Source organism: Helicoverpa zea, chromosome 29 (genome assembly GCF_022581195.2).
Source record: "Helicoverpa zea isolate HzStark_Cry1AcR chromosome 29, ilHelZeax1.1, whole genome shotgun sequence".
NCBI classification, from domain to species: domain Eukaryota; kingdom Metazoa; phylum Arthropoda; class Insecta; order Lepidoptera; family Noctuidae; genus Helicoverpa; species Helicoverpa zea.
In genome coordinates this window covers 2619275-2632663 of record NC_061480.1, presented here as the reverse complement: position 1 = coordinate 2632663, position 13389 = coordinate 2619275, and the positions used below count along the sequence as shown (strand labels likewise).

The following is a 13389-nucleotide window of genomic DNA, read 5'->3' as shown; positions in this document are numbered from 1 at the left end:
GCCTGCCACATTATTTTAATCACCGTTTTAGGTTCAAATACTAACTTACCTTAAAAATTTTGGTCTGCTTACAGTACTACAATACATGAAAAGCTCTAAGTAACGAGTAAGGTGTCTACGGCTCTATAAATAAAAAATGCAATTGGTATTGAAACAAAAGATTTATTGGTAAATAAAAAATATGTATCAACATAATTCAATTTATAATCAAGACAATCATAATAATTATATCGTTTCCCCATAATTTGTGATTAATTATTTTACAAACAAAAAACAAAAGAATACTAAGTAAAACCACCTAAACTTAAGTAAATACTTCATGTATTAAAATTATTTCATAAAAAAATGTAGAAATCATTTAAAATAACTTGCAACGTGGGTAATACTACTATTTCTTTAACTTAAATAGGTATACCTGCCCACTGCTAGATAAAATATGCTTTAATAAGTCTTTAAATGAACTTCAATAATAAATTAGTGACAAACATGATCTTTACAAGAGCAAAGCCGAAACACTTTTGCCCCCTTTAGAAAGATTTGCCCATCAAAATAATCCCTTGTAGAAACTTCACTGGTCTGCACCGATTTGCTATCTAAATCGGCCTTTCTTTTCCTGGAATTACTACTACTTTTTCGACTTTCATTGAAATTATAACTCAAAATTTCATGGATGTCGTTAGAAATGTCAAATTCGAAGTGTCCACCGGCGCCATTTTGTGACGATGACGTATTTTCCGTGGGTGTTTCAATATACGCAATTGGTTCGAGTGATTCCGAGTCGCGATAATGGGTTAATGATATTGATTCTTGAGATAAATCTGGGTTTCCAAACCTCATTTGTTCTATTTCTTTGATAGAAGATTCTTGATAGGACAAGTCAGGTAAGATTGTGGGTGGATCTGAAAATAAAAAAAATGTATCAGTATACCTACCTCCTACCAACTAACTTCTTGAGTACCTGAAGAAGTGGTGAGGATCGCATGAAAGTAAGCTCCGTAGTTGTGAAACAGACTGACAAATAGACGGGTTGGGAGAGTTTTAAAAAAGGTTCTAGACTATTTGGAATAAAATTTAATTTAGATATAGTTATTGGCACGAATCTTGAGCTCTGACCTTCACCTGCGCAGAAGTAATTTATTGGGTCCCCTTTGTGGTATGAAGTGAGGCGTGGGGGCGCGCTAAAGCGGTGATTGGCCCGCAGTGCATCGCGTCATAGCCGTCACTCGGGATTGGTTCTTTGCTAATAAATCACTTCTGCGCAGATGTAGGTCAGAGCTCAAGATTCGTGCCGATAACTATAGGTTCATTAGAGTTAGCATATAAGCGTGACAGACAAACGTAGTAACTTTCGCAGTAAATAAATAAGTATAAGATATAAAGATAATAAATATAGGAGGATTATTTTTAGCTCTGAATCAAATATTCAGGCTGATGATGAATAAGATTCCGAAAAATTGAGCTTAATAAAATCTTGCAATTATCATATTATCTTATCCGCCTAGAAACAGTTGTGAAATGAAGGCCAGAAGCAAAAAGTATGTCAATACATGCAAAACACAACACACAGGTGCATCTAATCACATTATAATTTATTTAGAAAATACCTAACTAACTAACCTGTTATGCAATAATAATATATTGTAAAACACAATATAAGATAAAAATAAAAAGCTAAAAATAGATTTCGATCGTAAAAGCAGTGAATTTAAAAGGTCTGAGATCACCACTTCGATATGTTTCTAAAACAAATAAAACATTCTACAACTAGTTTTCGACTAGAAATAAATATTATACAATTACTTCTAAGTTCTCAGAATGATCTCTCCTTTTTTGGGCTAGTTAACCATCAAATGAGCAACCTCAATATGGGTACTTGTAAGAAAGAGTCAGATTGCTAACTTAATCCCACCCTTCCTATGCAGAACTTTGTGTTTTGAGGTTGCGGTTTTTCTTTCGAATAAACCTACAAAGCCACAAATTGTGCCTTACCAGACTTGGGTGACACCGCTTGCGGAAAATAGTCAAAAACAAAACACATACGCTCAATCCTTCTTTGTGGGAGACGAGGCCTGTGCCCAGCATCAACTGCCTAGCCTTTATCCAACTATGTTGGAGTCGGCATCCAATCTAACCTGAAGCAGCTGAGTACCAGTATTTTACAAGGAGTGACTGCCTATCTGACTTACTCAACCCAGTTACACGTACAATTCCTGTGCTCAGTGGAACGATAAAACTGCTGATGATAACGTCTTACCTTCATTGTCTTCCACTCTCACCACATCTTCAAAATCCACTTGCATCACCTCACTACGTATGGCAGTCCTCACAACCGGCCTTGTGGGTAGAATCACACTTTTTACCGACTCTTCATATACTGTACTCTCTTTATCTTTGTGGTGTTTTGTACCATCGACGTGGACCAGAGCTATGGTTGTTATTTGCCTGTAATCTGTACCTGGTTTGAAAGAGATTAAAATGGTTAACAATATTATCTGCACTTAATTTAATAATATTACGAGGCTGGCTTGACTGCCTCGTTGGTCTAGTGGTCGCAAGCGCGGCTGCTGAGCCCGAGGTCTCGGGTTCGATACCCGGGACCGGCCGATATCACTTTGTGGGTTTAGAAACTTTCACAATGCAGCCCGTAGTCTGGAAGTTGGTGATTGATTCATCCGGTCCTGCGCCTGGGGCCCGATTCTCCTAATTTTACTTAAGCAACATACGATTCACGTTCGACTGCGATCCAATCCCGACTCGATTACGATTGAAACGTATGTGGCATTCCGCAATTTTTTCTTTGAAATAAACGTTTTTATCCTTTTCTGTCATTCAATGATGAATCATTTTGTCTGCAAATGATTAACTATTGCAATATGATTGTAGAGCAAACTACCGTATAGACCAAAATCACCAAAATAGCAGACCAATCGCAAACCAATCGAATGTCGTTGGAATACGATTGGTCTTATATTAGCAGCAGAATGTCCGATATGGTTAAAACTGCTATTGCGATCATATTGCGATTCGATTTCTATTCGATTTTGACATTATTAACTTGGAGAATCGGGCCCCTGATCTCTCTCCGGTCGTGTCGGATTGCCGTCCCATCGGGCTATGAGAGTGAAGGAATAGGGAGTGCACCTGTGTCTGCGCAAATGCTCGTGCACTATAATATGTCCTGCGCAGTTGGCTGATCTCCTTAAACGAGAACAGCCGCCGTGGTCGAAATCGGCCGTGGACGCCATTATTACGAGGCTGAAGAGTTGCGACTACATAAAATTGGCCGTAGCTGCACTACTGGTTTGTATGTATATCTACATGAAACCGTTATGGATCGAAGCGTCAGCAGCACGTGCAGTCACCCTTACATATTGCATTCCAAACGTATCTTATTTTTTATGGGAAATCATCAAATGACCCCTCCCGCTGTGGGTGCAGCGTCGACTCTTAAGTACTGACTAAACCCACCATGTTCCTGCTTAAGCCATTTATGTACCAGCGCCGCGATAAGTTGCGGCTGCTAAACGTATCTTAAGTATACATGAATATTACAAAGGTTTGGACTGGCCAGATAACTTACCTATGCTATGCTCAATCCTTCTCCATGTGAGAGGAGGCCTGTGCCCAGCAGTGGGACGATAAAAAGGCTGTAACAGATAACTTACCTGCACTAAGAGTCGTTTCTTCATTTTCATCTGTCACCACTTCAACGACATTCAAATCATTATCATCACAATCCTCTGCCTCAATATCTTCTTGATTTAATGCTATTTCATTATCATCATTAACCAAGTCCGTATTTGTGGTATTTCTAGATTCATCTGCATTTATATCTTCAAAATCATTTCTTTGGTGACTTTCATTCAAATCATTATCATCATCTTGTGCCTCCATATCTTCCTCTATTTCATTATCATTATTAACCAAGTCCGTATTTAGTGAATTTCTAGATTCTTCAAAATCATTTCTTTGATGACTTTCATTCAAATCATTGCTACTAGATTCATGTAACATTTCATTATCATCATCATCTATTCTAGCATTATGTAAATCTTTTGGAAAAATAACATTTTGAACACTGATCGGTCTTTCTATTTCTACTAAATTAGGGTTTGATAAATCTTCAGTATCTATAATTTCAGTAGGGGCTAGGCTTTGCCTGTCTTCATAATCAGGTCTTGACATTTCAGCGTCTATTCCACGTCTATTTAAAGATTCAATTGTTGTGTCTATTGACTCAAAATCAGCTTCATAATCATCGGAATAATGTGAATCATTACTATCCGTACCATTATTAAAATTATTGCCACCATAATCTGCCACTGGAATGGTGACATTGTAATTTAAATCGTATATACCATGGCTTAAGTTTCTATTTTCAGTGTTACGAACGTTGCCATCAAAATCTCTAGCTTCATAATCCATACCGTCATGATCGGAACTGCCATTGGTATTTGAACTATATACACCATTACTTAAGGTTCTATTTTCTACGCCCCGAACATTACCATCAAAATTTATAGCTTCATAGTCCATACCATCATCATTGGAACTGCCATTGGAATTTGAATCATATATACCACGGCTTAAGCTTCTATTTTCAAAATCACGAACATTGCCATCTAAATCTTTGCCTTCACAGTCGAAACCCTCATGATCAGAATTGCCATTGGAAATGGAACCGTAAATACCATTACTTAAGGTTCTATTTTCAACGTCACGAACATTGCCATCAAAACCTATTTCATCATAGTCGAAACTGTCAAGATCAGAGTTGCCATTGGAATCTGAATCGTACACACCACTACTTAAGCTTCTATTTTCAATGAACAGCCTTCGGTATACCTTGATCATTCTTTTTTGAAGTTTCACGTAATATTCCTCAGGCTCATCATGTTTGTTAGGAAGTATTTCTATGATGAGGGGGGGTAGAGGACTGACAGATCTGGTGGAACTGTCAGACTCATCATCGTGGGGTATTAGTGATTTATCAGTTAAATCCGAGGCTTCTTCAGTGACTGGAGATAAGACTGAAAAATAAGGTTTTTTATTTTATTTTTTGTTGACTGCCTGTTTTCACTTGAGACACGTAAGAAACTGCTGCCCTTACCGGGGTAAAGTATAGACTACTTTACTGGGGAAAAGTGTAGCTTTCTAACAGTGAACTGTGTGTGTGTTTCTAACAGTGTCTTTCTAACGTTTTTCAAATCGGTTGAATAGTTTTGAAGCCTTTAGGGAACAAACAAACAAAAAAAAATATTTCCTCTTAATTATCTTGGTACAGATTAAAAGTTTCGGGATTCAAGTGTAAATCGATTGAGGTCTAAAACTCCAAAATATACTGAAGTCGGATTAGTAGCACTTGAGATTGGCACATTCTAGTAAACAAACTCTTGAGCTTTCATCATCATCATCTCAGGCATAGAACGTCCACTGCTGAACATAGGCCTCCCCCTTAGATCTCCACAGATACCTGTTGGAGGCGACCTGCATCCAGCGTCGACGGCGTCCTTTATAAGGTCGTCTGTCCACCTTGTTGGTGGGCGTCCTACGCTGCGCTTGCTTGCTTCAGCTTTACCTTTATATTATTACATAGTTGAAGATTCCATGTAAATCGGTGCTGCCATTTTATGTAATGGTAAAAGACAGAAAAAAAACTTACCCGGGAGATCAACAAACAGGCTGTCTACCCTTCTAGATACTCTTCTTTGCCACTCTTCTTGGTAAGAACTAGTACCACGATGCATTTTTAAATTAAATTCAGTAAAGTAAATCAAAGCTGAACAATGTTTGTACATCACCTCCATGCTGGGAAGATAGTTGCCTTTTTTTTTAAATGAAGCACTGAAGAAAGTAGGTTGCGGGTAGTCTAATAAAGTTACAAGAAAATTAAAATATGTTTCGTCGAAAAACTGAAAATAAAAAATAAGTATAGTAGAAAAAGATATGGAGAACTTGATTTTCAGTTATAATTAGTTAATTATTGGTAATTAAAATATAATATGGTAAAAATTAACTTTATATTACTTTGCTTACCAGAAACTTGATGCGAAAGGGTAAAATAAAGTATGGAAATTCTGTATAATTTCCGAACGAATCTTGTTTATCTTTTTACAAGTATTTTCTTAGCGCAGTGGAAAAGAAATGATATTATTTAAATCCTTGGCTACAGTGCTATGAAATAGTTATATTTTTACACAAGATATTTTTCCAAACTTTTGTAATATTAACAGAACTGTAAAAAACAGAAAAAATGCTAACTTCGCGTTCGGAACACTGTGCCAGTGTTTATCTGTCATTCAACTGGCTGTCAGCTGTCACCGACTCAGGTCAGCTGTCATCAAACAAATCAATAAACTAAATCGCGATTTAATTTGCAATTTAACACTAATTAACGTTTCCTATCCGCAATGCCGAAACAGAAAAACTATTGGTGCACGTAACTGTGTTTTTCAAATGCAGTTTTAGTGAACATTTTCAGGTGTAAACCCGTAATTCGTTTTGAGGCCTCTCGTAACGCTTCAGTGGTTGTTTAGGCCGGAAATGTCGGTTTTACTTGTGTATTTCTTGTTAAAAACTGTATAATGGACTTGTCTCCGGATGAGGACAACTTCCAAGGCCGCCTCCTGCATCAGGTGAGTAAGATATGTGGTGAAAACTTCACTTACTATTTTCTAAGTGAGAGATTGAAAGGCTGGGTTTTACCGCGATCTGGGAAGCCACAATCGTGTGTTTTAAATTTAGAATGTAGCGACAAGTCTTTGTTGAGGTGTTAGTCATGGAATAATTCCTGGATTTTTAAGGAAACTCTTTAAAATAAATGGGTAAAAATTTAGTATCGTTTGGCAGGCGGAGGGGGAGGAAAAGGGGGGGAGGGTGTTGGGGGGCTCCACCCCTATCCTCTGGTACCACTCCCGTTACAAGGTAACGCATAATTTTTGAGAAAAATAGATATTTGTAACCTAACCTCAAAACACTATAATCACCCACTACGGTCGGAAAATTAAGTGCAAGTACTTCTAATCAATACGAACAAAGGCAAAGTCGACGGAGCCCCGCTACGCGGGGCTCCTACTTCTGGGTGGTTTAAAAAAAAATAACCACGAAGGGAATGGCGGGGTCTTGCAGACCCCGCCATCCCCTTCGAACCTAACCTATCCGAGTCGGGGGTGCCCTAAGTCGCAAGCTCGCTTCGCTCGCTCGTGCATACTAAGAGAAATAAGATGTTATTTGAAATAACATCATAGTACATTGACGCAACTCGAAGAGAAACGGAATGACAGCTAATCACAAATGACACTTAACGCAAAAACCAGAGACATTTATTTATTTTTTGCGTTCCTTTTCACGGATTTGTACACCACAGACGATATACTAAAACACATTCGGTTGTCGATCGCCCATTTTAACGTTCCGTTTCACCGAATAACGTTGACATTACGCGTTTTATCTGATTTGAGGTTAGAAACATTTTTTGTAAATTTCTCGAAAAATATCCATTACCTTGTAACAAGAGTGGTAGCGTTATAATCGGAGACCCACCCTCTACCAGATTTAACCACTTTTAGCCCCGTCCGCCTGCCAAACGATACTAAAGCCAACCCTAAATAAATATTATATAATAAAGAAAACAAATGTTTTTGCTTTTTTGTTCCCTAATTACTCCTATACTGCTGAACGGATAAACGGAAAAACTCTTTAGCTAGGAATAACTACCCTCGGGACAGAGATGAAACAGTGGAAAGTAGCTGCTTATTATAAAGTTGAATAGTTTTAGCTATGGGATAGATTTGAAAAATTCTTTCAGTGTTAAATAGCCCATTTATTGAGGAAAACTAGAGGCAAATTTTTACCTTTATTTATTTATATTTTGCGTATTTTTTGCACACAATATTTACAAAAGCAGTAAACAAAGGCTCGTATTGTTACTTAGACTCTTTATTATATACTAGCTTCCGCCAGCGGCTTCGCCCGCGTGCTATGTTGATAAAAAGTAGCCTATGTGTTAATCCAGGGTATCACTAATCTACATGCCAAATTTCAACCACATCGGTCCAGCCGTTTTGGCGTGAAAGAATAACAAACATCATCCTCCGAGCCTTTTTCCCAATCATGTTGGGGTCGGCTTCCAGTCTAACCGGATTCAGCTGAGTACCAGTGCTTTACAAGAAGCGACTGCCTATCTGACCTCCTCAACCCAGTTACCCGGGCAACCCGATACCCCTTGGTTAGACTGGTGTCAGACTTACTGGCTTCTGACCACCCGTAACGACTGCCAAGGATGTTCAATGACAGCCGGGACCTACAGTTTAACGTGCCATCCGAAACACAGTCAGTGGTGTCTAAGATATACTTAGAAAGTACATACAAACTTAGAAAAGTTGCATTGGTACTTGCCTGACCTGGGATCGAACCCGCGCCCTCATACTTGAGAGATTGGTCCTTTACCCACTAGGCCACCACGACTTTTTTTCGCTTTTATAATATTAGTAGGATATATACTGTAGAGATGTAGTATTTAGTTAGATACTCTTTGGTGTTTTATATTCAATTCCTGGCCGAACAATGATATAAATAGAAATAGAATAAGTTTTTATATTGAAGTGTGATTTCACCCCCGAGTCAGAAAAATAAACCAAAGTTAAAGTTTCTTTCAATCTTTTAATTGAAATATCCTGAAGATCCCCGGTTCCTAGCGCACCACGCGCTACAATTTGCTAACAATACCTAAGTATAGACAGCACTTTCAAATAGCTCCCTACAAACCTACCTTCATTTCTTCCCAGGCAGCCTTATGGGATAACCTAGAGCTACTCCAAGAGCTGCTCTCAAGCGGTGCAGATGTCAACGCTCGGGACTGCAGCAGCCGCAGCGCACTGCATGCCGCTGCACTTGCAGAGCGCTCTCGGTGTCTGTCTGCGCTCTGCTCTGCGGGGGCGGAGATTGATGCTAAGTCTGATGAAGCTACTGGGGGCAAGGTAAGCATTACTGAGGGTACTGACTTAAAAGATTACAAAACATTGAAATGATCTAGAAAACCCAATCTAAAATAAGGCAACTCTGTTCCATTTTAAACTAGAAACCAAAACAATGTTTTATTGAAGCCATGGGTGGTAAATGGGTTGGCTAAATACCAATAATTTTGTCTCTAGGGTGAATACAGGCTTACAGGCAGAAAATGTGTTGATACATATATGTAGATGTTAAAGTAGCTTTCCAGCAGTGAAATAATTTTTCAAATCAAGACAGAAGTTTCGAAGCAGTTTAGGTACAAAAACACTTAAAATAAATCCTTTTTATAATAATCTGCATATAGCTGAAAACAATAAGGCGATCTTCACACTGCCCCGCATCATGCTGCATATTGCGTGTAGACGCACCTACGCGCGTTCCTGCGGGAGTCCAGATCTGCATCATCGTGCGGGTTTTTTGCGCACTCACGCGCGTAGTTGCGTTTTGTAGATTCACGCACGGCGGCTCTCATTGAGATCCATTTTCAAACACACACGCCACGCCCATTCAAAATCACGCGCGGCACTGCGGGATTCGGTGTGCCATGCCTTGCGTCTCGCCACGCACCTACGCGCGGGGGTGCACGTTTCTCCGCGTGTATGCGCGTGATCCGCATGAACGTGCGTGGATGCATTTTCAGTGTGTTGGACTGTGCGTGTTTTCCATACAAACGGAGATACTTACAAACAACGGATGAACACGCATCCACGCGCTACGCTGCATCATGCGGGGCAGTGTGTGAATCGCTTAATAAATTACGCTGTGACGACCATACTAATATTCATCCAACCTTCCAGACAGCCCTCCACATAGCAGCAGAACGCGGCCACTTCGAGAATGTGAAGACTTTACTCAGCGCAGGCGCATCGCTCAGTATACTGGACGCTCACGGCAACACCGCGCTCGCACTCGCCGAGCGCAACAGCTGGCGACACGCCGCGCATGCGCTGAGAGAGGCTCGAGGTGAGCTGTCCTTGTGTAACTGTAGGAGAGAGTGCAGGAGTTCAGTATACTGGACGCTCACGGCAGCACTGCATCACAGAGTCATAAAGTCACCAAAACCTTCGTTATGTATTCCTTATTACTCACTTAAATATAAACTTCCCCTTTGTACTCTGTCATGTACAACACCTATGTACACCCTTATGTAATAATGGCGTCCACGGCCGATTTCGGCCACGGCGGCTGTTCTCATTTAAGGAGATCAGCCAGCTGCGCGGGACATATTATAGTGCACAAGCATTTGCGCAGATACAGGTGCACTCCCTATTCCTTCACTCTCATAACCCAATGGGACGGCAATCCGACACGACCGGAAAGAGATAAGACACCCTTATGTACTGCCCCTATAAACTCCCCCATTCACTTCCTTATGTATTCTTCCTAGAAACCCCCTTTTCGTCATCCTTGTGTACTCTCTTATTACGTACACCCATATGTACTGTCCTTATGTGCTCTCTTTAATATGTTCACCTACGTATTCCCTTATGGAGTATACCTTTGTACAAATTGTTTTGACCATAGCATGTGGAGTTGGTGAGCGTAGAGCGTTAAAAAGAAAAAAAAACTTTAATACCGATGTAGACCTTATCTTCTTTTACATAAACAAATAAATAAACATTTCTTATTTATCAAGTATGTCGACAAACATAACATTTAAGTAAATGTCGGATTTCACAACGAACATGTTCTAGTAATCATCATCCTCATCCTCCGAGCCTTTTTCCCAACTATGTTGGGGTCGGCTTCCAGTCTAACCGGATTCAGCTGAGTACCAGTGCTTTACAAAAAGCGACTGCCTATCTGACCTCCTCAACCCAGTTACCCGGGCAACCCGATACCCCTTGGTTAGACTGGTGTCAGACTTACTGGCTTCTGACTACCCGTAACGACTGCCAAGGATGTTCAATGACAGCCGGGACCTACAGTTTAACGTGCCATCCGAAACACAGCCAATGGTGTCTAAGATATACTTAGAAAGTACATACAGACTTAGAAAAGTTGCATTGGTACTTGCCTGACCTGGGATCGAACCCGCGCCCTCATACTTGAGAGATTGGTCCTTTACCCACTAGGCCACCACGACTTTTTCACATTGATTTGAACATGTTCTAGTAATCTTATTTATTTTAAGATGATATAAAAATGAAGAAAAAACAATATTGCAAAAATATTTCACATACGAAAACTACTTAATCGATTTAATTAAATGGTACACAGAATCTCTAGAGCCAAGAATGCCAAAGGCGTATGAAAAGTAAACGGCAGTTTTTTTTATGGGAAATCATCAAATAACGGCTCCCGCTGTGTGTGCAGCGTGAGGGAGTGTCAGACTCTTACTGACTAAACCCACCATGTTCTTTCTTAAGCCCGCCATGTACCAGCGCCGCGGTAATGAGCACGAACTATCCCGCAGCCCTGCAGGCTTCGTCTATATCTATATAATATATTAACTTCCAGCTGTTGTTATTACCGCGTCCCGTAGGAACGATTTTGGGCACTCGAATAAAAATCCTTAAAAGGCTATCGGGACGGCAATCCGACACCACCGGGGAGAGATCAGGAGCAGACACTGACGTGCTCTCCGATGCACGGGTGTATCAGTCACCAACTTCCAGGCTCTGGACTTTGTGAAAGTTTCTTAAAACTTGCTTAAAATCCACTAATTGATTTAGGTCCAACCGGGGAATCGAACCCGAGACGCAGTAGTCCCGCTATGGGACTACTAGACCAACGAGGTAGACAGTTAATCTATATCTAATTATACTATTAAAAAAGATTAAACATTTTTTTGTTAACCCTACAGGCTTCGGAACTACAGAACCGATTTAAAAAATTCTTTCACTATTACAAAGCTACACTCTTCCCGAGTAACATAGGCTATATTTTATCCCGGAACGGGCAGTAGTTCCCAAGAGACGCGGGTAAAACCGCGATAACACGTCTAGTACATAATATGTATCACATATGTAGTAGGTGTAACTTGTATAAGATGAACTATAATTTAGTACCCTCGCGACCGTTGACTAGACCACACGTATTCACGACGCATTTATAATAAAACGCCGCGATAATATAAACATCATGTTGTGATAAATAAATTGTGTTGTGTTCATCATAATAGACGTTGAAATAAATAGTAAAAATAATGTGTCCATAATACTAGACAGTGACATAAAAGTGTTTTTTTTTGTGTGTTTAGTGCATATATGTTGCGTGTTGTTATGAAATTGGTGCTTTTTTGACACCTACTTTAAGGTTTTTTTTTTTGAATTTTTCTTATCATAATGGTAGTAAATTAACCTTTATGGTGTGTCTTCTTCTAACCGACCTTGACAGTATGTTTATTTGAATGTCTGATAGTAGTTATCATATAGAAATTATCCTTAAAAATATCATTAATAATAGAAAAAAAAACAGAACAGTCAAACCAAGGGGTAGGTACTGGGACCCGGGGCTGCGGGTTGTTCGAAAGAGATACCGCGGCCCTGGTACATAAAAGGCCTATGACGGAATACGAAAAAAAAAAAGGGGTAGGTACTGAGTTGCCCGGGTAACTGGGTTGAGGAGGTCAGATAGACAGTCACTGCTTGTGGCACACTGGTACTCAGTTGCATCCGGCTAGACTGGAAGCTGACCCCAACATAGTTGGGCAAAGGCTCGGGAGATGATGAATAGATAAAAAAAAAGAGCCGGTGAATAGTTGTAGAAAATAAATAGAGATAGATTTAACCTGGGAAAGGACTTTAGATATTTTTTTATCTGTGTGCATGAGTTAGTTGTTTTAGTTTGTTTGTTTGGCGCTTATCTCGGGATCTCCTGGACCGATATGAAATTCAATGTTAGATCTATTTATCAAGGAAGGATGTATTTATGCTCGTTTTATCCAAGTGCGCTGAGTAGTTCCTTCGGGATGCGGGTGAAACCACTGGCAGAAGCTTTTTATACATTAGTATTACGAGCCTTTGCCCAACTATGTTGGGGTCGGCTTCCAGTCTAACCGGATGCAGCTAAGTACCAGTGTGCCACAAGGAGCGACTGCCTATCTGACCTCCTCAACCCAGTTACCCGGGCAACTCAGTAACTACCCCTTTTTTTTTTTTTCGTATTCCTAGGCCTTTTATGTACCAGGGCCGCGGTATCTCTTTCGAACAACCCGCAGCCCCGGGTCCCAGTACCTACCCCTTGGTTTGACTGTTCTGTTTTTTTTTTTCTATTATTAATGATAGGTATTTTTAAGGATAATTTCTATATGATAACTACTATCAGACATATAGTATTAACTAGCTTCTGCCAGCGGTTTCACCCGCATCCCGTGGAAACCTCTGCACGAACCCGGATAAAAAGTAGCCTATAGCCTTCCTCGATAAATGGGCT

The 13389-nt window shown here is 40.0% G+C and overlaps 2 protein-coding genes across 2 annotated transcripts in view; one reads left to right on the top strand and one right to left on the bottom strand.

Moving 5' to 3' along the window:
* Positions 1-216: 216 nt before the first annotated feature.
* Positions 217-5851, bottom strand: LOC124644329 (protein PFC0760c-like). Its single transcript, XM_047183630.1, has 4 exons — positions 5663-5851; positions 3666-5030; positions 2255-2455; positions 217-899 (listed from the first exon to the last, which is right to left on the bottom strand). The coding sequence occupies exons 1-4, from the start codon at positions 5805-5807 to the stop codon at positions 475-477; spliced, it is 2136 nt and encodes a 711-aa protein (XP_047039586.1). The 5' UTR covers positions 5808-5851; the 3' UTR covers positions 217-474.
* Positions 5852-6324: 473 nt separating this feature from the next.
* LOC124644344 (leucine-rich repeat serine/threonine-protein kinase 1-like) overlaps positions 6325-13389 on the top strand; it is a 93158-nt gene continuing 86093 nt past the window's right edge. Inside the window, exons 1-3 of the mRNA XM_047183656.1 lie at positions 6325-6635; positions 8787-8978; positions 9810-9975. Of these exons, the coding sequence (XP_047039612.1) occupies positions 6585-6635; positions 8787-8978; positions 9810-9975 (409 nt within the window). The 5' untranslated portion in view covers positions 6325-6584. The remainder of the gene's footprint in view (positions 6636-8786; positions 8979-9809; positions 9976-13389) is intronic.

Bases quoted from the DNA above. Each gene is read 5' to 3' on its own strand.
- LOC124644329 (XM_047183630.1), bottom strand. From the start codon at position 5,807: ATGGAGGTGATGTACAAACATTGTTCAGCTTTGATTTACTTTACTGAA. The intron at 5,031-5,662 runs GTAAGTTTTTTT...CTTATTTTTCAG, and splicing joins CCTGTTTGTTGATCTCCCGG to TCTTATCTCCAGTCACTGAA. The intron at 900-2,254 runs GTAAGACGTTAT...TTTTATTTTCAG, and splicing joins GAGAGTGGAAGACAATGAAG to ATCCACCCACAATCTTACCT.